The 27,029-nt window shown below is 44.5% G+C and overlaps 1 protein-coding gene across 2 annotated transcripts in view; it reads right to left on the bottom strand.

Annotated features, from left to right (window-relative positions):
- Positions 1 to 15,808: 15,808 nt before the first annotated feature.
- PCDH19 (protocadherin 19) overlaps positions 15,809 to 27,029 on the bottom strand; it is a 138,432-nt gene continuing 127,211 nt past the window's right edge. For both annotated transcript variants that reach the window (XM_081179397.1, XM_081179398.1), the window contains exon 5: positions 15,809 to 19,761. In XM_081179397.1, the coding sequence (XP_081035523.1) occupies positions 19,169 to 19,761 (593 nt within the window). In that variant the 3' untranslated portion in view covers positions 15,809 to 19,168. The remainder of the gene's footprint in view (positions 19,762 to 27,029) is intronic.

The raw sequence follows: 27,029 nt of genomic DNA, 5'->3' as shown, positions 1-27,029 counted from the left end.
GGTACCTACGAATACAGAGTTATGCCTTTTGGACTGCAAAATGGCTCCCACGTTTTTCAAGCTTTCATGCATCACGTGTTGGCGGGACTTCTCTACAAGACGTGCGTCTGTTTCTTAGATGACATCCTGATCTTTTCGGAATCGCAGCAGGAGCATGACAGGCACGTCAAGGAAGTGCTGACCAGACTAAAGCAACATAGGCTCTACGCCAAGCTGGAGAAGTGCCAATTCGACGTGACGGAGGTGGATTTTCTGGGCTACAAGTTGTCTGACAAGGGGCTCGCCATGGACAGCGCCAAGGTTCGAGCGGTATTGGACTGGAAGAGCCCACGCAACCGGAAAGAGGTCCAAAGGTTTGTCGGCTTTGCGAACTTCTATCGCAAGTTTATCAAGGGCTTCGCTATGCAGACAGCGGCCATCACAGACACGCTTAGCTCCAAGAAAAAGAAGTTCGTTTGGACGGAGGAGGCGGAGCAGTCCTTTCAGGCACTCAAGCGTCTCTTCGCGTCGGAAGAGCAGCTGCTTCACGTCAACCCCAGCAGGCCGATGAGGGTGGAGACAGACGCCTCGGACAGAGCCGTGGGGGCGGTCCTGCTGCAAAAGGACCAGCAGGGGGTGTGGCGACCGGGAGCGTTTTACTCCAGGAAGCTCAGCAAGTCCGAGCAGAACTACACCATCTGGGACAGGGAGTTGCTGGCCATTCATGCAGCGTTCAAAGCGTGGCGGCACTTCCTGATCGGCGCCAAGCACACGGTGCAGGTTTGCACGGACCACAAGAATCTGGAGCACTGGCGCACGGCACAGTTCCTAAACCAGAGGCAGATACGCTGGGCTGAGTTTTTTGCGAACTTCGACTTCCGCATAGAGTATGTCCCGGGGGACACTAACATCATGGCGGACGCCCTCTCCCGTAAGCCACAGTATCTGGAGGACGCAACGCCAGCGGCAGCCATGCACATCTTCGCACCAACAGTATGGGCGTGCGCCGCGGCCACCGTGGACCTGGAGGCGGTGCGACGAGCGTTGCAGGATGACTCCTTCGCGCAAGCAAAGATGGCAGAGGTGCAAAGGGGCAAGGCTGTGGCCGACGGTTTCCAGCTACGAGATGGATTGCTCATCCGTAAAGGGGCCATCTACGTGCCGGGAGACGACCTTCGCGCCAAGGTGCTGCAGCAGCTGCACGACGCGCCCACGGCCGGGCACTTTGGCAAGGAGAAGACGGTGGAATTAGTAGCCAGGGATTTCTGGTGGCCTGGAATGAGAGGGGAGGTCGCAGACTACGTGGCGAGGTGTGACACCTGCCAGAGGGCCAAACCAGTGCACAGACCGCCGGCCGGACTGTTGGAACCGCTGCAAACTCCGGTCGAACCTTGGGAAAGGGTGGCTCTGGACTTTGTCACAGATCTGCCCAGCTCGAGGGGCAAGACGGCAGTGCTGGTGGTGGTGGACCTGTTTTCCAAGATGGCCCATTTCATTCCGTGTGCTAAGGTGGCCACGGCGGAGCAAACCGCCAAACTGTTCATAGACCACGTGTTCAAGGTTCACGGTCTGCCACGGTCTATTCTGTCCGACCGCGGGCGGCAGTTCATCTCGAATTTCTGGCAGAAGCTGATGGGCTTCCTGAACGTCAAGATCAACCTGGCGTCGGCGAGACACCCGCAGACCAACGGGCAAGCGGAGCGGGTCAATGCCATCATGCAGCAGTACCTGAGATGCTATGCGAATCAACAGCCTGCGACGTGGGTGGATTACCTGCCGCTTGCCGAGTTCGCCTACAACAACACGAAGCACGTGTCCACGGGGGTCACGCCGTTCTTCGCCAACAACGGGAGGCACCCCAGAACCTTCCCGGGACTGGAAAGAATGGGGGAGGGGGAGCCGCAGACGGCAGATGCGTTCGCGTCGGAGCTGCAGGAAGTCCACGATCAGCTGAGGCGCCACCTGGAGCTGGCCAAACACGCATACAAGGTACAAGCGGACAGACACAGAAGGGTTGGCGAAGAGCTCCACGTGGGAGACTGGGTCTGGTTAGCAGCCCACGCAGTGCCGGCCAGGTCGTTGGCCAAGAAGAAACTAGGGCATAAACAACTGGGGCCCTACCAAGTCGAAGAGCAGGTCAACCCGGTAGCTTTCAGACTGGCACTTCCGGAGGGTTCCAGAATGCATCCGGTGTTCCACAGATCGGTGCTCACTCCCTACAAGGCACCGCACAGGTTCCAGGAACCCGGAACGGCGCCGAGTCCGGTCAGAGACAGAACAGGGCACGCGGGAGTGGCACAGAAGGAGCGCATCAACGAAGTCACAGAGATTTTGGACTCCAGATGGGGGGAAGAGGGGGTAGAATACTTTCTCGCCAAGGAGGGCACCCCGGCCAGTGCGAACAGCTGGGTGCCGGGCTACGCCTTGGACGAACCTGTACTCAAAGACGAGTTTCATGCCCTCTTCCCACATAGACCTATGCCAGCAGACTTTTTCGACGACTGGCTTTTCACGCCCACGCTTTCGGCCAGCACTTTCCGGGGGTTCGACTCGGAAGAGGACCCGACACAAGACGTCCGTTCCCCGGAGGGGTCACCCTCGGGATCTGCATCAGAACCCTCGTATTGGTGGGACGATAGACCAGAGGAGCAGTTCCGCAGAAGGTGGCTGGAAGGCCCAGGACGAGCAACGCCGCCAGGAGGAAGTGAGGGAGAAACGGACATGGACGTTTTCGGGGACGACCCTGGTTTCGAGCACGGCGGCACAGAGATGGAAGCGGAGGTGACCGTCGTCGACGAGAGCAGGGAGGAAGACCCGCGAGACTTCAGATGGAGGCCCGCCACGGGAAGCGAACGATATCCGACGTTCGTCCCTTTGCAACAGCAGCACCCAGCTCCAGCACCGGAAGGAGGGGAGGGGGGAATGGGGGGCTTCGAGGGGGGGATGGATGTCAGGGATTTAGGAGCAGAGGCAAGGCCAAGGGAGGAAACAGAGAGCGAAGGGGAGGAGGCAGAAGAAAAGATGAGTGATGACGACGACCCGAGATCTCCTAGTCTTTCCAGTGAATCAGAGGATTCACAGAAAGGAGCACCAGTGGCCAGGGCAAGGGGGGAGTCTAGGGGGGCACCCCAGGAAGATAGAGCCAGAGGGGACTCAGGGGAGAGCAGTTGGAAATCGGGACCAGCGTCACCGCCAGGGAGCAGGGAAGAAGAAGGGAGCCAGGGGGCAAGCGCTGGCAGCTCACCACAGGAGGGAGGGCATGAGTCAGGAGTGGCCACACCTCCATCGGGGAGCGAAGAAACGGTTAAGAGGAAAGTGGAAGGTTGGGCGCGCGCGCCAAGTTCAAATGCAGAGGAAGGCGGCGCAGTAAGCAGCCCGGAAAGGGAACCAGGTCCTAAAGCCCGGCGCAAGGAGGCAGGAGGGTCCGGGTCAGCGTCAGAAGAATCCAGGAAGGAAGAAACCCCGGGGGGTAGAGGGACCCAGAGGAGGACAGTCAGGCGGAAAAGGTGGAGCAGGGCTAGGATATTAAGTTGGTGCACAAGGGGCAGAGACTCAGACGGAGCTTCGCCGATCTAGCTACTAGACGTAGAGTTGCGCGCAGCAGCGTGAGAATGGAAACTGCAATTCAATAAAGACTTTTACTTAATGATCGCTGGCTAGCGTGATCCTCTGTGAGCTAGGATCTTCAAGCAGCTCTGACATAGGGTTTTTGGGATGAAGGTTTTTCCAGGATAGAGACAAAATTCCAACATTTCACATTAGAACGTAAGAAGAGCCCTGCTGGATCACCCAAAGACCACCTATTCCAGCATCCTGTTGTCAAAGTGGCCGACCAGATGCTTATAGGAACCCTGCAAGCAGGACAGGAGTGCAGTGGAATTTCCCCAACCTGTACTTTTCAGCAGCTGATATTCAGAAACAGACCACCTCTGGAAGTGGAGGTAACCAGGGCCATCTTTACCCGGGGGTGCAAATTCTGGGGTTATCGCTGCCGCTTTTTATTTTTTCAAGTCAGCTGTTTTCACTGATTCCGCTCCTTAAAAGGTCAACAAGTTTGACCTGCCCCCCCAAAAAAAATATTGGGGAGCACTGGGCAGATCTTTGCGCCCCGGCGCCGCATGTGCTAAAAACGGCCCTGAAGGGAACACGCAACTGTCAGGGGTTTAGGAGCAGAGGCAAGGGCAAGGGAGGAAACAGAGAGCGAAGGGGAGGAGGCAGAAGAAAAGATGAGTGATGACGACGACCCGAGATCTCCGAGTCTTTCCAGTGAATCAGAGGATTCACAGAAAGGAGCACCAGTGGCCAGGGCAAGGGGGGAGTTTAGGGGGGCACCCCAGGAAGATAGAGCCAGAGGGGACTCAGAGGAGAGCAGTTGGAAATCGGGACCAGCGTCACCGCTAGGGAGCAGGGAGGAGGAAGGGAGCCAGGGGGCAAGCGCTGGCAGCTCACCACAGGAGGGAGGGCATGAGTCAGGAGTGGCCACACCTCCATCGGGGAGCGAAGAAACGGTTAAGCGGAAAGTGGAAGGTTGGGCGCGCGCGCCAAGTTCAAATGCAGAGGAAGGCGGCGCAGTAAGCAGCCCGGAAAGGGAGCCAGGTCCTAAAGCCCGGCGCAAGGAGGCAGGAGGGTCCGGGTCAGCGTCAGAAGAATCCCGGAAGGAAGAAACCCCGGGGGGCAGAGGGACCCAGAGGAGAACAGTCAGGCGGAAAAGGTGGAGCAGGGCTAGGATATTAAGTTGGTGCACAAGGGGCGGAGAATCAGACGGAGCTTCGCGATCTAGCTACTAGGCGTAGAGTTGCACGCAGCAGCTTGAGAATGGAAACTGTAACTCAATAAAGACTTTTACTTAATGATCGCTGGCTAGCGTGATCCTCTGTGAGCTAGGATCTTCGAGCAGCTCTGACAGCAACCATAATTGCTATTAGCCTTTGATAACCTTCTCTGTTAATTTGTCTAGCCCCCCCTTTCTAAATTCAACTAAGTTGGGGGCCACTACTAAATCTTATGGTAGTGAATTTCATATAACTATTCTTCTTGCCCCAAATCTCCCACCATTCAACTTCATTGCAGTCCCCTGGGCTCTAGTCTTATAAGAGAGGGAGAAAACCTTTTGTTCCCTGTTAGAATTCACTGCTATACATGTTATCCACAGGCCTCTCCGCCTCCATCATATCCCACCTTACTAGCATTTTTTATAAATGAAAAAGCCCAAAACGTAACATTTTCTCATAGAGAATTTGCTCCAGTCCCTTGATCATTTTTGTTGCTCTCTTCTGAAACTTTTCCTGCTCTACAATATCCATTTTGAAGTAACCTGACCAAAACTCTACCTGCTATAGTATTCCTTGCGTGTTCACACCATAGATTCGGATAATGGCATTTTGATAATTGGCAGTTTTATTTTCCATTCCTTTCCTAATGGTCCCTAACATGGAATCCCCTCTTTCACAGCTGCTGCACACTGAGCCAACGTTTTCATCAAACAATCCACTGTGATCCCAATATTTTTTCATTGCAGGTCTTAATGTTTTTAGTCATGTGCTCCTTGATTTGGGGGTGTCTGCTTACATTTCTTCTGCCAAAGTTTTGCTTCTCATTTGAACAAAACTTTCGTTTTCTGAATGAAGCCTTTTTGCCTCTTATAAGCTCTTCAACTCGGCTTGTTAACCCAGCTGGCCTCTGTGGAACCTTCCCTGATTTTCACTACACATTCTACTGGAGCTCCTGTTATTGTGGGTTTGAATAACCCTCAAGAATTCTGGAGAGATTTGACCCTCTTGACATCTGCTTTCAGCTTCCTTTTGAGTAGTTTCTTCTTGCAAAGTCAAATGTGACTACGTTGGATTTCCTTGGCAATTGTCCACTTGAAAATACTTTGATAGTGTTGTGTTGTGGCCACCTTTTCAATTAATTCAACAACACATACCTCACCAGGTCCTGGAAGATAAACTCTAAGGTCACCTTCCCTCTGGTCAGTTCCATGACTAGGGTACAATCGTTTAGGATATCTAGAAATGTTACCTCTTTGTCATGGCTGGAGCATGCATTCACTCAGTCTATGGGATGGCAATTCAAATATACTACATTTATTGTTTGACTCCCTCCTTGGTTTCATTCTCCATCTCATCATTGCCCTGGACATTTTTGGTCAGGAAGGCAATATTATGTCCCTGGTACTAAATTACTCTTGGAACCCAGTATTGCCACCCATACTAATTTTGTGGAAGGCTGTCCTCCTTGGGATTTCTCAGTGTGCTCTTTGACATAGACACTGACACCACCTCCAATACATCCTTCTTTGTTCTTCCTAAACAGGTTGTATCCAGAGATAGCTGCGTCTCACTGGTTATCTCCATTCTACCAGTTCTCCTTTATGCACTCTGTGTTTGTGCTTGCTTTAAATACCAAGCACTCCAGCTTGCCAATCTTGGCTCAGAGACATTCACCTATACTTACTCAGTGTCTCTCTCAAAGAGTCTCTGGAATGTGCAGGTTATCCTACAGTGCTTTGGCCTCTGGATTTGCTATCATTTCCCCTTGCATTTTCATTGCCTAATTTTACCCTTCTTCCATCTGGACGTTTTCACAAACATTTTCACTTTCACCCTGGTCAGTATTTTCAGGATGCATTCAAGTGCACCACCAACCTTCCTAGGTCCCACATTACTGGAACATCATGGGCTACCAAACACTCCTTTGCCAAGTCCAGGTATTACCTGGGGGCAACCCATGGATAGCCCTTCTCCCAGAAATATTGTGGGACCCTCGTTGCTTCAACATGTGGCAGTGATGAGTGAGGTAACTTAGATGGCATTAAAAGAGAACTGAACAAATTCATGGAGGATAAGGTGATAAATGGCTACTAATCCTGATGGCTGTGTTCTGCCTCCACTTGTTGGACACAGTAATGCTTTTGACTACAAGTTGCTGGAAACCACAAGTATGGAAGAGTGCTGTTGGGCTCAAGTCTTACTTACCAGCTTCCCATAGACATCTAGTTGGCCGCTGTGAGAACAAGATGGTGGACTAGATAATCCATAACATTGATCTGTTGTTCATTGCTTCGGTGGCTTTTATCTCCAAAAATGGCTATGTGCAGAAGATTGTTGATGTCAAGGAGACAGTTTCCAGCACTGATTGAGATGATTGTTTATAATCTTCTACCCAATGGCCACCAGTGATTGTAGAATTTGATGGCTTCAAAAGGGGATTGGATAAATTCCTGGAGGATAAGGCTGCTAACCATTTCTGCCTCCACTGTTGGAGGAATTATTGTCTCTGAATACCAGCTGCTGGGAATAACCAATGGGGAGCGTACTGTTGTGCTCAGGCTCAACAACAAACTACATATCAATTCGCACTGCATATTTAAGGCACTATTTTACCTTCCTAAAAAGTCATAGCTTCCCTCAAGGCATCCTGGGAACTGTAGTTTGTTACGGGTGCTGAGAGTTGTCAAAAGACCTCTATTCCTCTCACAGAGCTACAGTCCCCAGGGTGGTTTAATGAAAAAACCCTCTTCCCAGGAAACTCTGGGAATTGTAGCTCTGTGAGTGTTTAATGTGATATAATAGTGCTTTCAGTGTTTAATGCAGATGGGGTCTCAGTGTGTGCCTGTCCCTTTAAAATACAAGTGATTGGGAAGAGGCTGCTTCATATACATTTTATTTAATGGGCAAGTTGATTTGTTTGTTTATTTTTTGCCTTTTACTTCTGAAGATTTTTGCCCTGGGCTGTTGTCATAGCACATGAGTACAAAAAACCAGCAGCCCTTTCAACCAGTGGTACCTCCTTATTAAAAATCCATCCCTGGAATTCAAATCTAAAACACTACATTCATAGCTTCTTTCTGCAGCACACTGTTTGGCTTTTGCGTAAGCGCAGGCACCTTGTAGAATCTTGATGTATTTGAGGATGTAATTGAAAATATGAAATCTAAAGATTTTACAGTAAACATCGACTGTGTTTCTACACGCTAGTGAGCTGTGGATGTGCTTTGTACACAAGGTATAGATCATGAGCCCATTAGAAGCCATGGGTTACAATCCTTGCATGGCACAAATCAGCATGGTGCTCTCGGCTATAGTGGAGTCTAGCTGCCTTAACTCCAGCATCAGGCTCACACCCTTGTTGTTTATGTGACTGCTGTCCTTGAAAGGAATAACATTTAGCACATTACTCCTGGCTGGAGCGTGACTCTGGAATCCTTTTGTTTTGTGGAGGTCTATAAATCACCTGCCTCACCTAAGCTGTGCCCCACAGGCCTGTTATTTATGCAAACTTCAATACCAACATGATTATCATCTAAGCACGCTGCGGTTTTAAGACACAGTGAGCTCCCAAAATGTACCCGGAAGAGGCACAGGCTGTTAACAGCTGGCCAGGAAGCTGGGAGGGGGAAAGATATCATAGCGCTGGCATTTCAGACAGCTCAGCCCTGACGGCAAGCAGGAGCTTTGTAGAATGCATAGTGTAATGATTCTGGGCTAACAAGTGTTTGAAGATCATCGGCCTGATCCATCTCTATTACGTCGCTCTCATTCAGCATCCGTGAAATCCAAAGGGAACATGGTGCTATTGTGCTTGTAGGCTTCTTTCATCCCTCTCCTTTCTCCCCAAAAATCCACAATCTACCACTGGGCAATACCTATATCTGGACCAACCGAAAGGTCACGAAATAATGAGCAAGATTTTGAGTTCTCCAGAATTCTTATCCAGGCAGGTTGTTACATGGAAGAGGAGGATGAGGAAAAGTTTCAGAAGCAGACAAATTAGGTTGGATGTTGAAGTCAACATGGAGATTGGAGCAGATGGAACATATCTCTGCTAGGCACTGAATGAAACAGGTTACAAATCTAGGGTTCAGGTGAAATGAACCAGTGGCCACTCCCCATTTTGAAAGCTCAAAGGTCAACTGTTAGAGACCCAAGATGGCTGAAAAATGAAATAGAATTGGTCAGGGTTACCTGCCATCCCACACTGACCTTAAAAGTCCAGGGAACAGCAATGCAGGGGCAAGTCATAGTAAGCCATATCTTGGTTTACTGTGATGTGCAAACCAGGCTAACTGCATTTGCAGAAAAACATCAGTGCATGATGAATTCCAGTGATGTGATTAGGGATAGAGGATAAATTTGGTTCCTTTCCCATTCAAAGTCAAACCAACCTAATTTACACTTTCTGAAGCAATATGTGAACTGAAATTAGGCACTCTTTCAAATCTGCACTTCTCTGAATTTTGCAATGCAGTTCTCCAGTACATTTTTGTACAAAAAATGCTTATAGAAAGTTAAATTGTGCACAAAAATGCATTTACTGGTATAAAGATGCATTATACTAGGGGAAAATTGCTTTACAAAAATTTGTATAATGGGCAAAATTACATACAAAAATTGAGTATATTAAGAGAAATTGACACTAAATTGCTGTTGAATTTTCATGAGAACTTTTTTTAAAGCAAGCTGATGTGGTAATGTGGAGAACTGAACTTAAGATTGGAAATTCAAGAAATGGAAACTAAAATTCATGCACCTCTGGATATGACAAGGTTGACATGAGAAACCTCCTGGTGCACAGAAGAGTCCATCCAAAGTTGGCTTTTGTATTGGCATTGCAGATAATTGAAAACTGTATCTGACTACTTGAAAGCTGCCCCAGGCTGGAATTTGAGCACACTAGCATGATTCATCTGGAATAACTAGAATGGGCCACTTTTTTCTGTGGATATGAAGGGTGGTTATATGAAAATGCCTTTATTGGCTGATTTCCCCCTTACAGTGTGATATTTCTTTCATCTTTCCCTATGGCTTTTGATAGCAGATATTGTGAATATTCAACATCACTCTGTTTTACATTCAGGATTTTGACATCCAAAGATTTTGTGCTGCAGCAGTCAATGTATGACAGCAACTGCCATCCAGCATTTTACTAAATCCTACTGCAAGTCATCTATCAGATACTGTCAATTACCTACTGCAGTATTTGACAGTGTCTGATAGATGGCTTGCTATAGAATTTAGCAAATGGTAAGACAACCCCACCATGAGCAGCCAGTTTCTAAGCTCTATGGCAAGTTCTGATTTTCCCATTTAAGGCTGTATTTTGAATTTTATGACTTTTGCAAAATTTCAACATTTTACATTGTCTTGTTGTAGTTTTACCTCTAGCTCACCACAGCAACTTCCATAACACCCTCTCCAACCCAACTGCTCATTGCTTTCTTTGGTGTTGCTGCTACATATCTTCCATTCTCATCCTATCACAGCGGTGGGGAACCTTTTTGGCTCAGTGGGCCAGATCTTTAGCTTCTTCCATTCTTGTGGAGCCATCTGGCATCATGATGATTTCAGGTGACTGACAGCTGGTGGGGTCCCACCTAGTGTGTTTTCCATAGAGAATGTGCTGGCAAAACATCAACCAGCAGGATTGAACCCTGCCCCCATCTAGTCACTTAAGTGAGCTAATGACATCCTGTGAGCATGATTGGGGGGAAATGGCCACTCAGGTCAACTTGGACCCCTGGTGGGCCAAGGTCAGCCTGCAGAACAGAGTTTCCTCATCCCTGCCTTCACGTGTTCTAAGTCTGCAATCTTAACCATGTTAAGTCCTATTTAATTCAGTGGAACCTATTTCCAATAAGTGGGGTTGGGATTGTAGCCCAAACTCTTGAGGGTATGATTCCATCGCTCTTGAGTACCACACTGAATCTGCTAAATAAAAATAGATCAAACCAACAGGTTTGGCCATACGTGATGTTGTTAGTTTTGAGCTATAAAATCCAATTAATTCACAAACCTTAAAAAATGGCACTACCTATATATCAACCTTCTAGCCACCATGCTTGCATGTCTTCCTATTGGCTTCCTAGATCTTAGTGGTCAAGTTAGGTCATGTTAGACTTTGTGGGTAGCTCCCTATTTAGAAGGTAATGTGTGTTGCTTCACTTGGTTGAAAATCCAGAAAGCCAACAAAGCTTCATTTTAGGGGGATCTGTCCACTATTCTGAATGGGGCCTGAAGTTCTGCCCTAATGGCATCACTGCCCAGAAATATCTATTTCACCCCTATTAGGAGGATGCTGGAATGAATGGGCCCTTGATCTAGCCCAACAGGCTTCTTGTTAGCCCCCTCTGTTATGTTCTTCATTCATCAAAGTAGTCCTTGCACCAGTTAGCATCCATCCTTGCAATTCAAGCACCTATCTTTTCTGTGGTGGCCCCTCATTTGTGGAATTCTCTCCTCATGGAGGCTCAGCTGGCGCCTTCACTACATATCTTTAGGCATGAGGCAAAAATGTTTCTCTATAACCAGACCTTTGGCTGATTCAACGATCAATGGCCTTTTAAATGTGCTTGTGGGAGGGAGTTATTGGGTTTTCGTTTTGGTTGTTCTTATCACAATATGTGTTTTGTGATTTCAGTTTGTATCTGTGATATTTGGATGAGGCGTAGTATGAGGAAGGACCACCTGTCTTTGAAACTGTTCTTCTTTCTTGTCTTTTTCAGAAGGACTATAAACCTCATTGCTACTCAGAGGGAAAACTTTTCCCTTTTCTTGAGAGGAATCCTATTCAGAATAAGGAAATTTCCCTAAAAAAGGGGAAAACGTTGCCAGCTATGGATATTATTAATATGCTGATATATCTAGATGGAGTCTGATATGTGTTGGGTATTCCCTAAGGCCTAAGCAATTTAGCCTATGACTATTAGATCAATCAACCATGTGTCCTTCCTTCAGTTCCCACTCTTTGACATCCTGCCTGCTATGCTTTGTTGAAAAACTATCCAGCCTTGGAAACTATACCCACCTTGGAAGATTGGCAGACGCAACTAATAGACTATATGGAGATGGCGGAAATGACTGGCAGAATCCGAGACCAGGGAGAGGAGTCGGTGGAGGAAGATTGGAAGAAATTAAAAATTTATTTGCAGAAATATTGTAAAATTTTTGAATGTTGAGGACATTGAAATGAATCGCAGGGGCTTTAGCAACAAAGTAAAATGTAAGATTGGATTAATAACAGATAAATTAATAGGATATGAATTTGCTGAATTAATTTCTAAAAGGGATACAAGAACGGGAGACGTGAGGAAGTCGGGAAAATAAGTTAATTGAAGATGAGAAATTAAGAAAGAGGGATTTTTTGTTTTTTTGTTATTATATGTGTTTTTATCTCTTTTTTCTTTTTTTGATGTGTTTAATGTTTGTATTTTTGTATTGTATTGTTTTTTGTGATTTTGTATTTGTCTTGGTATATTTTCTTGAATGCTTTTCTATTGTGAAAACTTAATAAAATATTTATTAAAAAAAAAGAAAAACTATCCAGAAGCAGTGGCAACCACCGAGTGCATGAAATTGCAATATGCTGGGCCAAGTCATTGCTCCAGTTACTCCAGTACTGTTGCCTTTTGTTGGCAGCAGCTATCCAGAATCTCAGGCAATGTCCTATCCTAGCTCTGGTACCAAAGATCCTTTTAAGTGGAGATGTTTGGGATTTAACCAAAGACCTTGCACACATAATATGTATGTGCTCTCATCCATCTAAGCAGTTGGTAGATGGTGACCAGGAATGAATAGAAACAGAAGAAGCAAGAGGCATTGCTTCTGTAATGGACAGTCAACAAAAGCCTCTTGAATGGCCTCTTCCTCTCTCCTGCAAGAGTGGCCCCATTTGTTTTTGGTGAAGTAGATTTGCAAGACTATTCACAGCAGGGAAGGTCTCTTGTGCAGTGGCAGAATGCACACAGAAAATCCCAGGAATCTCAAAGTAGGGCTGGACAGAACTCCTGAATGAAACTCTGGGGAGCCACTGCCAATAAGTGTAGACAATACTGAACTAGATGGACCAATGGCCTGACTTGGTATAAGGTCTTAACTTCCAAAGCAGGCTATGCATGCAAGGGCTCTGCTAGGATTGCCATACGTCCAGAATTTCCTGGACATAGCCAGGATTTGGTCTTTGGAAATGGCTGAAATGTCCAGGAAAATTCAGGTGTATAGCAACCCTTGTCGGGACTCTAGATTTTTGGCAAATTTCCTTTAAAATATCTCAAAAAGCTCTCTTTTTGAGATTTTGCAAATTAAGTTCAACAACTTTTGTGTCTGGATTTTCGCATTTTGAAAGATAGCTCAGCACAAAATATGTGGGACAGGGAAGGAATACACCAACGTGTCTAGATAAAGGAATAGAGAAGGATGTGCAGCAAGAGTGATTCTGCTTCTCTGGGCACTTCTTGCTGGACTGATTTTTTTTAAAAAAAAACAACACAACCCTACAAACACAAATCTACTTCAGTTGACAAGCAAACCCACACAGGCAGATTTAACCAAACACTTATTTTCCATTTTTATTCAATAATTGCCTTTAATACTAAAATGCATTAGATTCTTGAAGCAGAGAAATAAAAATCACATCAAAGTGGGGAAAACAGTTTGCATCAGGTTTTTTAAGAAAGAAAAAAACAATGTGGCAGGTACACCATTCTTTTCAAACAGAGTTGTAATAATTTAATAAAGCTGCTTTATCATTTTCATAAAATAGACAGCATGGTGATTATTTCCCCCACCCCACCCCATTTTTCCCTGTTTACAATGATTCAATCACTGTGAAAATGTACATAACATACATATCAGCATATACAACAAGTTTTGTTCTTCATATTATCAGCAGCAGAGACACGTGAGAAAGCAGGAGAAAACTCAAGTCCCACCAAAATCTTTCCACTGCTAAGCGGGCAACACAAGTGTCTTTAGCATCGCGACGCGTCTCTTTTTCTCCTTTGCTGCTGCTGCAGGACTTCAAACATTTCTGCAACTTTAGACCTTGGCATTTGATTAGCGCCAGGTGGCATCCGTTGCTGAAAAACACAAGCTTCTGCCAGGTCAGCTCTTTGTCATAAAGATTACAAGATCCCAGCTTGAATCAGCTGAACGTCAGCTGATGCCAGTAACAAATCCATTTTCACCGATGCCACGGTGAAAATCTTGCCGGGTTCCTCCACTAAAGTGAATACAACTTCTATGCCGGGTCAACGATTATCTAAAGCTGCAAAGACAGCTGTACCAACACGATAATCAATTTCCCCCATTGATCGACAAATGAAGTTTCCATTTGTGATTAGTTTCTCTCTCTTTTTCTCTTTCCCGCCCTCCCTCTCCAAGAGTAATTTCAACATATTAATTGGATAACGTGTTCTTTACAACTTGTTTCCTATTTGGAAAAAAAAAAAGGAAAACATAGTTCACTTCTGCACAATGTGTGTGATCCACAAGCCATCTCCAGCTTCACAATAAAACAAGGGAAATGGCAACAGCCTCATCTTGACAACACAGTTAAATGCTCATGTTCATTCCAGCCATGAATCATATTTTACCAGCCCTTCCCACGCTACTGCCTTTGTAAATTTCATTCAAACAACAACAAAATGGATGTTCCTGGGAGGAAAAAGTATAATTTGACTTGTGAGAGGAACTGCCTGACGGCTAGTCTAGCAAGTAGGCAGAGGGTTTTCCCTCCTTCTAAAATGAACTACCCATAAATCCACTCATGTTATGGTATCTTTGGAGCTAGATACTCAGAGAATAAGCACTGATTAAATTACAAATGTGAATAAAAAGCATTGCTGCAAATCAAAATCCATATTATACCTGACCGGGGGCAGGGGAAATGCTACACTAATTCAACAGGTAAGCAAAGCAAGTTTGACAGTGAGGAACATTTTGCAGGGTGCTAATATGACTTTCCATGAAATGAAAATAAGTGAAACGGTGGCAGCGAAAAATATTTGCAATCCTATATTTGATAAAGGCAATGAAGGATGGCTCAAGCGCAACAGTGACCCCCCCTATCTGGAGCTTTGCATGCTCTACAACAAGCATGGGCAGCCCATTCATTTCAAAGGATGAATGGCCCACAAATCCTTCATTGAAATGAATGGCCCTTCATTTAAATGAATGAAGAAGCCCTTGCTGCTGGGGAGCTTTGATAGGAAGGGATGCAGCTTAGTTGTAGAGCACATAATTCATATGCAAAGGGTTCCAGATTCAATCACAGTAATCTCCTGTCTGAAACCCCAGAAATTTCCTTTCTGAAACCCCAGTGTAGGCAGTATTGACAAAGTTGGGCCCATGGCCTGCCTTCTATGAGATGACACAACAGAGCACATGCACCCGCTGAGCCATTTGCTTTTGCATATGCCAACACTTGCACACTACAGAATTTTCTTCCAGAGCAACCTATGGACAGAGGGCATTGATTCCTTGATGTGCTCTTTCTGCTCTACTTGGACAAGGATCCAACACTAGTGAAGCATGAAAGTGGCTAATGTCAGTAAGCGCAATGTTTTCGCCTATGGATCTACAAATTGCAAAATGCCACAAATCTCATACAATGAGTCCTGTGAAATCAGTGCTGGTTGGAGGTGGGAACTATGAAAGGTGTGTGTGTGTCATGCTGGGATATTAAGCAGAATCTTGTGAGTCAGGTGACCCAGGAGCCAAACTCTTACCACTGTTGGCATTATAGCTCCAACTACCTCTTGCACTCCCATGGTCTTGACAGTTTGCTAAAGCAGGGCACTGGGCCATCCCTTCTATTCTTTCCCAGCTGCTGGCTGGAATCCTTCTCCTGCTCTTCCAAATACATAATGCATGCAGACTGGATCTTGCTAGCACTCAGATCTTGGTGCCTATCACAAATGTGGGGGTCTTTTTACACTAGCAGTACCTATGGATCAGGTCCTATCAAAGGATCATGTTTCCAAGAGTTAGGAATAAGTGAACAGCAATTAAGTGGGCGTGATTTCATTAAATTTTCTTTTTTTTAAAAAAAAAAAAAGGCAACTTTCAACTTATTGGGCCAAAAAAGCACACTGACAGTCTATAAATTAGATAACTGCATGAAAAAGCAGAACACCAAGCCCTATCCATTTTCTCTACCTTTTTCTAAAGAAAAGAAATTACTCCAGCTTATTTGATCTGCAGTCCGATAAAGATTGGAGGCTGTTTTTCTGTAGCTATTTTTTAATTTAAATAAATCAAAAGTGACTAATTTTTTTTTTATCAAGATAGGTTAGAGCCAGGAAGATTGTTTCTCTAGAAACCATTATTTTCTGTTGATTGGCAGAGCAAGTGTTGAAACAGCAATATATTTCCTTCCCAGTGATCTCCAAGCTCTGAGGAGTATGTTGTAGAGCAGCAAATTCTATCAGATGTAGGGCTAATAGCAAGAACAATAGCCCTAACCTGTGTTCCCAACCATCACTGAAAAATTATCCAGTGGGAAATAAAAATAGTAGTAGTAGTAATAATAGTAATAATAATAAACGAAACATTCCATTCAAGTCAACTAAATTTGTCCCTCCTTTTTTTACCAAATGTTTCTTATGGGGATGGGACAGGCATCACTTCACAATTTCACACGTGCAAATTTTGTAGCCACGCAAAATAGTTTGCCGTGGGTGGGAATGATTATTCACCAATGTTCTTGCTTCAAATGAAAGGGATATAGCCATAGCGATCAGCAGCACTCTTCTCATATTTAGGCTGCGATTCCAAAACACACTCACTTAACTGACTACAATAACTTCTGAGTAGGCATGTGTAATGACTGCTCTGCCAGTCTGTCTGTTCTTTGATGCACGTTTTCTATTGCCTAGTTTCACTACTTCCATGGTGCACGAAGAAAACCAAATTAACCCCAGCATTCAAAAGAGCATCCCGTGAGGATGTGCAAACACACATTCACACTAGCACTCAAATGTACCTACATTTTTGCACTCAGTTTGATAAACTTTGATAAACAGAGTAAGTCACACAGCTTTTTTGCTTCTGGGTGGCTGTCCCCACCCCCCACCCCCCACCCATGCACCTGGCTCATGATGAATGGATGAATCAATTCTGAAAAGTTTGGAAAATCCAAGCCAATCTGCTAAACACACTGTAATGTCTGTGAAGAGTACCCATCCAGACATGCTGCGCCTCTACCGGATCGACTACACTAACTTCCTCCAACCTCCTTCTGATCAGTTTCTGCTAAGGGCAGATAATTATGCCATGTCTTTGCCACAGGCATGATTAGATCAATCAGTTACTGCCAAAGCAGGCACAAAACTTCATTTTCTGAAGTTTCTCCGTGTGTCCCTGGGGGGCTCTTTGCTCAGTGCTTCCCTGATTCCAATCAAGAGGCACACCCAGAGGAGGAGTTTTTACTAATGCTAATTAACACGGGTGGCATCCTCCCCCCCCCCACTTACACACACTAAAAAGTTTCTTGGGGGCCTAAGAGTAAAAGTGCAAGCCCTATTTAGCTCCCAAGGAAGGAGGGAAGAGGAGTACTCTACGCTGCCTGGTATTTCAGAATTTTAGGGCGTGGGGAAATGGAATAGCCATGAACAAGGACCACTGTTTCTGGAGCCAACACAAATGTCCCAAATGAAATTACAGTTTAGGATTGCAATAAAACAATTTGGACTTCATCCACCTGAAGTATGGAGCACCCCAAGGAAGTGGGTGGTCTGCCGAGCTATGCCCATGTGATTGTGATTTTGAAACAGTGGACAATGTAGTTAAGCAAAATACTAACTTGAATATATATAATGGCAAGGCCATTATTCATGTAAGCATTCCATGCTGCTACGTATAAATGGGCGTAAACATTTGCTGGCCTGTTCTCATGAGGTGTTAGGATGTCAACAGCACAGTTGCCTAGACCAGCCATATGGAAAATGGGATGATGCATATGGTAAGTACATTTAAGCAAGTCGGGAATGTGCTTGAAATGTTTACACGAGTAATGATTTAACCTGTGGCCTACAACATACATAAATTAGGCCTTTAAAGCATCCTATTCTTCTGGTTCCTAGATAGGTAAAATAAAAATGGGAGATTTGCAGCAGGAAACCAGAATGTCGTTTTGGAGAAATAATGTCATATTCTTCCTTGAAAATGCAAGGAAAAGGAAAAGGGTGGGAGGGGGGAGAAATTGATCTCATAAAAATTTCAAGACAGTGCATCTAACAACTGCAAATGAGATGCTAGATAACCCCTAAAAGACCTGGGGAAGAAACATTGCACAGTGGTGGAGATAGTATGTGGTACAATCATCTGGCAAAATGACAAAGAGCTATGACAAGATTGGCTCTAAATTTTGCAGTTTCTCCAGGTCTTAAGATTGTTTGTTTGTTTGAAGAAAAGGAACGAAAAAAAGAAAACAAACTTGAAAGCATTTCCCATCACTAGACATACAGGAATTTGCAATATCAAATACGATAATAGTACAGAGAAGCATGTGGCAGCAAAAGGTTTCCAAAGGCAGGGGTGTCCACAGCAAAAGAGCAACACCTTAAAAAGTACAAATTAGGCTCTGGGTGTGGGATGAGACAGAAAATTCACCGGCCACAGTCCATAACTCCATGGGGTGCTAATGTACATTTGGAGATGTTGAGCATGGAGCCCCTTCCAGCATGGAACACATTGAAGTGGCCCCATCTTGCACATCAGAGCTCCCACAAGTGCACCAAAACTGCCGATCAGGGCAACCCAATCTCCAGTTTGCCATGGCAAACGAGCACCCCATTGCTGAAGTTTGGAGGCATGACAAGGGGAGTACTAAGGGGAAGAGCCATCTCAGTGGTTCAGCATCTCCAGGTAGGGCTAGGAAAGACTCCTGGTCTGAAACCCTGGAGAGCCACTGCCAATCAGAGTAGAAGACAATACTAAGCTAGATGGACCAATGGTCTGACTCAGTAGAAGGCAGCTGATTATGTTCCTAGAGATTACTTGAAACTGAGGTGTGTGGTGTGGTTTTTCCTTTAGCGGTTTTTGTTTTGTTGGGGGGTTTTTTAGATTCAATTCTTCATACAGAATGCCATTTCATAATAAGAGTTTTTGAGCTACAAAAATATATAAATTCAAAATACTTCATAGATAATACTTCCAACCACTGAAATGCCACCACTTCTACCATAGTGGGGAGAAGCTGAAGCATGGTGCTACTTTTACTTAGACCAACACCCCTGCTGCCTGTTGAACCAAGTGGGATTGTCACATTAATGATAGCTTCATATTTTTTTTTATATAAACAATACATTTAGGGAAAGCTTTTAAATACAGCAAATTTGTGAACCATCAGTAAGCCGTTAGAAACAATACACACATCCAGTACTGTTGTTTCATTTCCTTTACAGTGCAACTTAGAGTACTATGTCCTTTAGCCTCTTCACACCAGGTGAGTCCTTCTCTCTACATTCTTGCAGAAGAGGGTTAATCTCATGCATGATATTTTCACTGTCTGCACCCCTCGGCTCCGCCTCAATGGGCCGAGAAGGGCCATTGTTTACAAACGGCTCCAGGTCGCGACTTCCTGGGCAGTGCATTACGTTGTAGGACACTGATGGTTTGCCAGACAAGGGGCTCTTCAGGTGGATAGGCGACATGATGGGGCTGACAGCTTCACAACCATTCCCTGCCTCCCGGACGGCACCGTTTACCTTCGGGCTACAGATGGCCGGATCCACTGTTCTTTTACCTTTCGAGTTGACTGGGCCCCGCTCCTCGGAGACAGGTTCACTCCCCTCTTTGCCAAATGTTGCAAAAGTTCTCTTTGTGCTACAGTCTTCGTAAAGCTCTGTATCCACAGTGGTAGCTTCTATGGAGAGGGACACAACATTCCTTCCATGCTCGGGGGATTTTGCTCGGCTGGGCACAGGGTTCCGGGGCATCCAGCATCGGTCAGAATGGCCAAGGATCCGGCACTCTTCCCGGCAATGAAATCCCTCACTCTGATCTGTAGAGAGAAAGACAAAGAAGGGCAGGTGATATATCATGAGCTGCTACACCCAATCCGAAATGCTCACTTGCTGAGGCTTAGCTCCAAGACCTATTGATAAACGACATTACAAGGAAGAATGCAGAGAAGAAACTTGTTCTCAAAATTGCCAGCTTGGAAGATTTATTGCATTTCGTCACATTTTGGAAGGCAGGATCCTTCTTCTGGGGAACAATCTACAAATAATTAAAAATATAAAAGCCAACTCTTGGTGCACAGGCACAATCATACACAATGCTATTAAAAACATTTGAACCATTTGGAATATATGTAGTATGTAAGAGAGAGAGAAATTATTATTATTATTATTATTATTATTATTATTATTACTTCTTCCCAATACCCTTACCAGGTTGAGTTCACTATAAAATTATATATAATTATGAAACAAACAAAACAACTATAAAACGAAAGAAGTGTAAGTACAATTACAAACTGTTCCATATATAAAAACACTTAAAAACAGGGCCAGCACAGATGCAGACTGGGTTATAAAAAAAAATCTAGCCATCATTTAAGACCATTATATCATCAGTAGTATGAGTGGTTGGGACAATGTACAGTACAGTACATCATATCATATCAAATCATATCAAATCAAATCAAAAACACACTTCCATCTAGTCACCAGACCCAGAAACTGCTTAGTTTCAGCAAGATTGTCTTATGTGCCTTCAGACAATGCTCTGGGAACAGGCGTATCTACACCACAGCTCTCAAATGTGCTCTCTGCACAGAGAATCCTGGGAACTTGATTTCTTATTAGTAGTAATTGGTTGAATATGACCGCTTGGCGCAGACAACTAAGTATACCTGAATACTTTTGGTCAGATACATATGCCTCAAGAAAACCAATTAGTGTTTGAGGGTATAACTACACCACAGATAAAGTAGTTCAGCAATCATTTCTTCTCCCAGGGAAATTGTTGGAATTGTGATTATGTAAGCCACAGACAGGCAACTTCAGCCCTGTGGGCTGAATGTGGCCCCCAAGTGCTCTTTATGAGGCCCTTTGGACTCTCTCCAGAACTGCTCCACACACTTTTCAAGGGCTCCTGCCTGGAGGAATGTCTTGTGACAGTGCCTCCTGCTTGCCTGAATGCAAGTGGTGGGGTGTATAAGAATCTCTGACTTTTGCATGGCTAGAATACAGTCTTCTTGCCATACAAAGGGAAGAGTCGTGCCCATTGATCTTTTGCCTTTGGCCCCAACTGCCACTGGCCTGTGGCCCCCGGGAAGTTGCATGTGCAGGAATGCAGCCCTTGGAAAAGGCTCCCCCACCCCTACTATAAGGCATGTAGAAAAGGAATTACCTGCAAGGACACTAGGGAATCCATTAACAGCTAAATTGGCATAAAACCTACTACCTACGTTTGTAGGGTAGATTTCCAGGAGAACTGCGATTCTGCCTATTTTTAATCCCATATACACACCTCTCGTTTCTATAACAAGTAGTAGACATTGGCAAAGTGACATTTTAAAGGGCTGTTTTTATCGCAGTGGGTTTCTCTCCCCTGCCCCCACTTCTATTATTATTTTAACAGGCTGAAGTTCAGCCTCCAACAGGCTAGGTGTCGTTCAGAATTTCTGCTGCTGCTGTCAGAACAAAAAGCTGAAGGGAAACACATTACGATGGGAAATAAATTAAACCACGTTCAGCCTGCGTGGCTGGCTGCGTAGGAGTCAGCATTTTCTTCTTCCTATTGCCAGCGCTGAAAGGCATTGTGCTTTAAACCTTGCTCGACATGAGATATCCAAGTATAAACTCCACACCAGGCAATGAATTTTGCTGGCTCCTCTTTTTATACTTTAGTTGATTTGTACTTGATTTCCAACGGAACTGCAGTGGTGTTTGTAGGCACCTACCAGTCTGAGAGGGGCTATAAACAAGAATTCTGCTAAGATTCACCGTGTAGCCAGATATTTACTCATGCCAGGTGATGTGCCACAGTTACTTAGGGGCAACTAAATGATGCTTGTTTTACTACTTGGCCACAGTATGAGGATTAACAACAGAAAAACAAAAGTTAACTTTGTGAGCTCTTATGATTGCTAATGGACTTATACAATACTTTGAGCCTGGAAGGATAAATATTCACTGTCCATGCATTGGTCTAAGGACCTCAGGGCCCTGGCGGCATTTGAACATATTGCATATAGGTACCAATCTCACATGGAAACCTATTTGGCCATCTGGAGACTTTATATTAACTTATCTATTTAATTTAAGTTGCGTGTACTGACAGTTATTGCATCCATAATGTGAACTGATACTGTATATTATTAGTAGTAATGGTAGCTGTATCTATATTTTATTTATATTAATTCTTTTTTCCCTTTCCCCCTTTCTTTTACTTTTTAAATTTGCAAATAAAAAAATGATTCGGGTTTTTTTTTCTAGGACAAAGGAACAGGGCAAAAGAGGGTATGAATGTCTAATTATCCATCAGCCCAAAGGCCCCCTGAAAGCTAGTTGTTATATTTAACATGCTCTATACTAGGAAGGACAGCAAAGGGTACATTGGAAGTGATATCACTCCACATGACAAAGCAGCTATAGACCCCCTCCCCCCCAAAAGCCATAGGAAGTACCGTATTTTTTGCTCTATAAGACGCACCAGACTATAAGACGCACCTAGTTTTTGGAGGAGGAAAACAAGAAAAAAATATTCACAGCGAAAGCAGCGATCCCTCTCACTGTTCTGGCTTCTGGGATAGCTTTATGGTAATTTAGTACTGTGGATGTATTGTGCCCCCACCCCTCCTGGACCAAAATGCCGTGTTCTGAACAATAAAGCAACAACCATAACACAAACATGGATCTTGAATTCACATAGTCTCACAATGTTTTAGTGAACATACAAGAGAACATTAAATAGTTCATGCATGGCACTTATCAAAGAGATCCAATCACATTTTTTTAAAGGACTTACATGTCCCTAGAGGGTAAATGCCTGATAAAACTTCATGAACATAGGTTAAAGGTGAACATCACAGCTCTATAAGCCTATTGAGTTTCCTGACCCTCTGAATAATCTATTATGCATTTCATTTTCTGCTAATGAAGTGCTAATAATATCTCTATCAAACTCTTGGAGATTTCCATCCTAGATGCAACCAAAAGGAGCACCAACAATTGTCTATATGTATTATCCTGTCGTTACTTGGTATTAACAATAAAGAGAACATAAATAAAGGAGGCATCCAAGGGAGGAAATGTTGTAAGTAAAGGGTGACTTCAATTACCCTCACATTGACTGGGTAAATGCATGCGTCAGTCACAAAAAGGGGCGAAATTATCAAGCTACCCTAAATGGCTGTGCCCTAGAACAGCCAGTCATAGAATTGGTAAAAGGAGGGGGACCCTGAACTCCATTACACATATCAGGGTTAGCCTCTTGCCACCACAAGATGCAGTAACAGCAACCAAGTTGGATAGCTTGAAAAAGGGGTTTAAAATAAATTCATAGAGGATAAGGCTAACGACAGCTAATGGCCAGGATGGCCTTTTACAACCTCTAGTACTGGGGTAGGCAATCTAAGGTCCGTGGGCTGGATGCGGCCCAATTGCCTTCTCAATCCAGCCCGCAGACGGTCTGGGAATCAGCGCGTTTTTACATGAGTAGAATGTGCCCTTTTATTTAAAATGTATCTCTGGGTTATTTGCAAAGGAATTCATTCATCCCCCCCCCCCAAAAAAATATAGTCTGGCCCACCACAAGGTCTGAGGGACGGTGGACCGGCCCATGGCTGAAAAAGGTTGCTGACCCCTGCTAGTATCAGAGGCAGGCATGGCTGTGAATACCAACTGCTGGAGAACATGAGTGGCAAGAGCACTGTTGTATTCTTGTCCTGCTTGTGGGCTTCCCATAGACATCTGGGTGGTCACTTTGAATGCCATGATGAAGCAAGGCTCTTTGTACATTCTTACAACCTGGACCTACCTCAGTAATAAAGCATGAGCCCAATCCCTAGTATCTCCAGTGAAAATGATCTTGGGTAGCACAGAACAGGTGAAACCCTTGTCTGAGCATCTGGAAAGCTACTGTCACTGGGGGAACAATACTGTATTGGCAGTCTGACTTGGTATACAGGCAACTTCCAACTGGAGCGGGAGTTACGTACCAAGGCACCACACATTTAAGTGAAATTGCATATATTTGAAACACCACTGACAAAGCCTGCAAACATTTTCAGGTCACTTCCAGGTTCAGCACGATGCGCTTGTGCACAGACATGCACCTATTAGATGTGCCTAAAACAGTCACAGCCTGTACACTCCTTCCTATGTTCCTAACATGATTGAAACAGAACCCATTTCATTTGACCATACCAATTCTTGACTAAAATATTCTTCTTTGGAATTCAGTAGTATCTTTTAGTAAACACTCTCACCTTTAATTAGCCACCTTCCAGCTCTAGCTCACTTTCCTTATTTTCCATAACATTAGCCAAAGCCACAACTAAATCACACCTTCAGAGTTTGATGTATTGAACCTCACTCGCACCTTGCAAACATACAGACCTTGGCATCCACTCAGCCACAGTGGTGGATCCCAACTGTCTGAGGAGATAGTTCATTTGGGTGCTTTGTTCATCTGTGTATGTAACTTCTGCTTTTCAGCTCCATTTGTATTTCCACCACATTCTAGCACAAAAAAGGGGGCTAATAAAAATTCTTGGCACATAACACAATGCAGCAAAAAAAGAGAAAAGGGGGGGGAGAGAAAGAGCAGCTTTAGCACTTACAGGGAATCGGCTTGTAGAAAAGAAAACCTTAAGGAACTTGTGGAAGGCAGGGAAACAAAAGAGGAAGAAACCAAGTGGATGGAATCTTGCGTCTTTAAAGGCTCCTCTCTCCTTCACAGCAGCCACCACATCGTTCAAGTGGCAGCAGCAAGTGACTGTGGTCTAGGCGCTGCTGACCCTTCTCATTCTCAGCAAATGAAGCTGCCAGACATGTAAACATACTGCTTAGAAGTGTTTAAATACTGGTGCCCAGTAAAATGCTGGCTTTACTGTTTTCAGTTCTTGAGCAAAAACAAAGGATTAAATGTCTCTATCTTCCTGTTCATCCCCAAATGAACACCTGAAGTCAAGACCATGATATTCTAGTATTTTGCACAAGCGTGGAATTGGGTATTGCATGCCTCAATCAGCATCCTGGTGATCGTTATGTATCAATGCATGCACCTAGTACTTATGACTGTGAAGACCTGTGTGTATTCTAGCATTCAGCATAAGCATGGGACTTGGCACTGTATGCAGAAATCTGCACACTGATAAACTTTATTTGTTTGCTTTTAAAGAAAGCTCCCAGTCCAACTGCAAATGTGGGGGTTAATAATCAAAGTTAAGGGGTACAGTGGTACCTCGGGTTAAGAACTTAATTCGTTCTGGAGGTCTGTTCTTAACCTGAAGCTGTTATTAACCTGAAGCACCACTTTAGCTAATGGGGCCTCCTGCTGCCGCCACCGCACGATTTCTGTTCTCATCCTGAAGCAAATTCTTAACCCGAGATACTATTTCTGGGTTAGCAGAGTCAGTAACCTGAAGCGTCTGTAACCTGAAGTGTATGTAATCTACAGTGTGATCACTGTAGATGGTTTCTACCAGTTAGGAAGTTGTTCTGTGATACCCCTCACAATAATTAGGAAATTGACGGTTAATGCTCCATTCAGGCTTCTTTGTATAATCTATGCAGGAGGCAGAATTCTTCTCCCCTTTCCTGATGTTTTGTTTATTTTTTGTTGGAAGCTGCCCAGAGTGGCTGGGGTAACTCAGTCAGATGGGTGGAGTATAATATATTATTATTATTATTATTATTATTATTATTATTATTATTATTATTATTAGCATCCCTCAATAATATTCTCCCTCAGTGCAGAATAGGCAGGGCAGCAGATCTAAAGAGTGGCAACAACAGAGCTATTAGCTATATCCAGTTGTACCCAAAAGGAGACAAAAGGCTTGGGACATGAAGGAATACTACCACATGCCCATGCTTTCAATCACACAAGAGAGAGCAACTAAATACAGGCAACTCTCAACTTACACAAAGGTTATGTCCTGGGGATAGAGCCTAAAGCCAAAATCACATTTAGTCAAAACGCATTGGGTTCGATGGTGGCTGGGATTGCCAAAATCCCAGATTGTCTTTTCCCCCAGACAGCTTCCCCCTTTCCTCCCCCATTTTGTTATATTATTTGCCAAGTGCGTCCATAAGTTTCCAGTTATCTGTACTCCATTGATGTTGCCAAGCTGCCATTAGGCATCCTTCAACCTCTTTCTGTTTTTGCAGCCCAGGTTGGGAATTGCCTCAAAGTGACAGACCCTAGCCTTAAACAATGTGTGAGAGCAGCAGGCTCACTGGTTTAAGCCCAGAGCTCTGTGCTGAGGACGACAGAAGGCAGGTGACTGCCTACTGCTGGGCCACTGGTTAGTTTATGCTGGACCACATAGTTCCAGAATTTGCACAAAAATAAATAAATGCTGTACTAGGTGGTACTTGGTCTGATCCTGCAGAGTTCAGAATACACCACAGCAACTGCACTGTTTGAGATTGGAGGGTGTGCACTGCATAACACCTTAGTTTTCATGTGTCAATGAATATGCATGCGCATCAAAGATGAGACAAGTCCACTCTCCACTCCAAGGTTTAGAGACCCTGGAGAAGTGGCTGAACTGCAAAGAATGGCAATGCTCGCAACTCACGCTGACATTTTGACAAGACAGCCTGAAAAGTAAAAAATGGAGACTGAATTACCAGGGACAAGGATTAAGAAATGAGGATTGTCCTTGGAAAGTGATGGCAGTTGCAGCATCTGTAACACTAGTCCTAACCTTTTTGCAAAATCAGCATGCCAGCCACAATAGTGGGAAGCAGCTTGATTTCTGCCTGTATAACAGACGTACCACTGCTGAATACAACCATATAGGCATGCTCTCCTAGCAACTGTGAGGCTGTCAATCTCTCCCCGAGCTCCAGTTAGACATATGCAAGCTCTGGTACTCATCCTCTTCCCCCTTGATAGCTCACCCAGAGCCCTTGCAGAATTGTCAAATGCAACATGTGAACAACCCTATGAAGTAAGCCAAGATCTTAAGAAACAGCAAATTTTACTCAATATATTATTGTACATAATCAAAATGCAATTTTTAAATGCAAAACCTTTCAGCATATTACTAAAATTAAACCAATTTGGATTCCTCATCCACATTGCAGG

The sequence above is a fragment of the Podarcis bocagei genome (assembly GCF_964188305.1).
Source record: "Podarcis bocagei genome assembly, chromosome: Z".
Classification (NCBI taxonomy): domain Eukaryota; kingdom Metazoa; phylum Chordata; class Lepidosauria; order Squamata; family Lacertidae; genus Podarcis; species Podarcis bocagei.
Note: the sequence above shows the minus strand (reverse complement) of the source record. Positions and strands in the feature narration are given on the sequence as shown.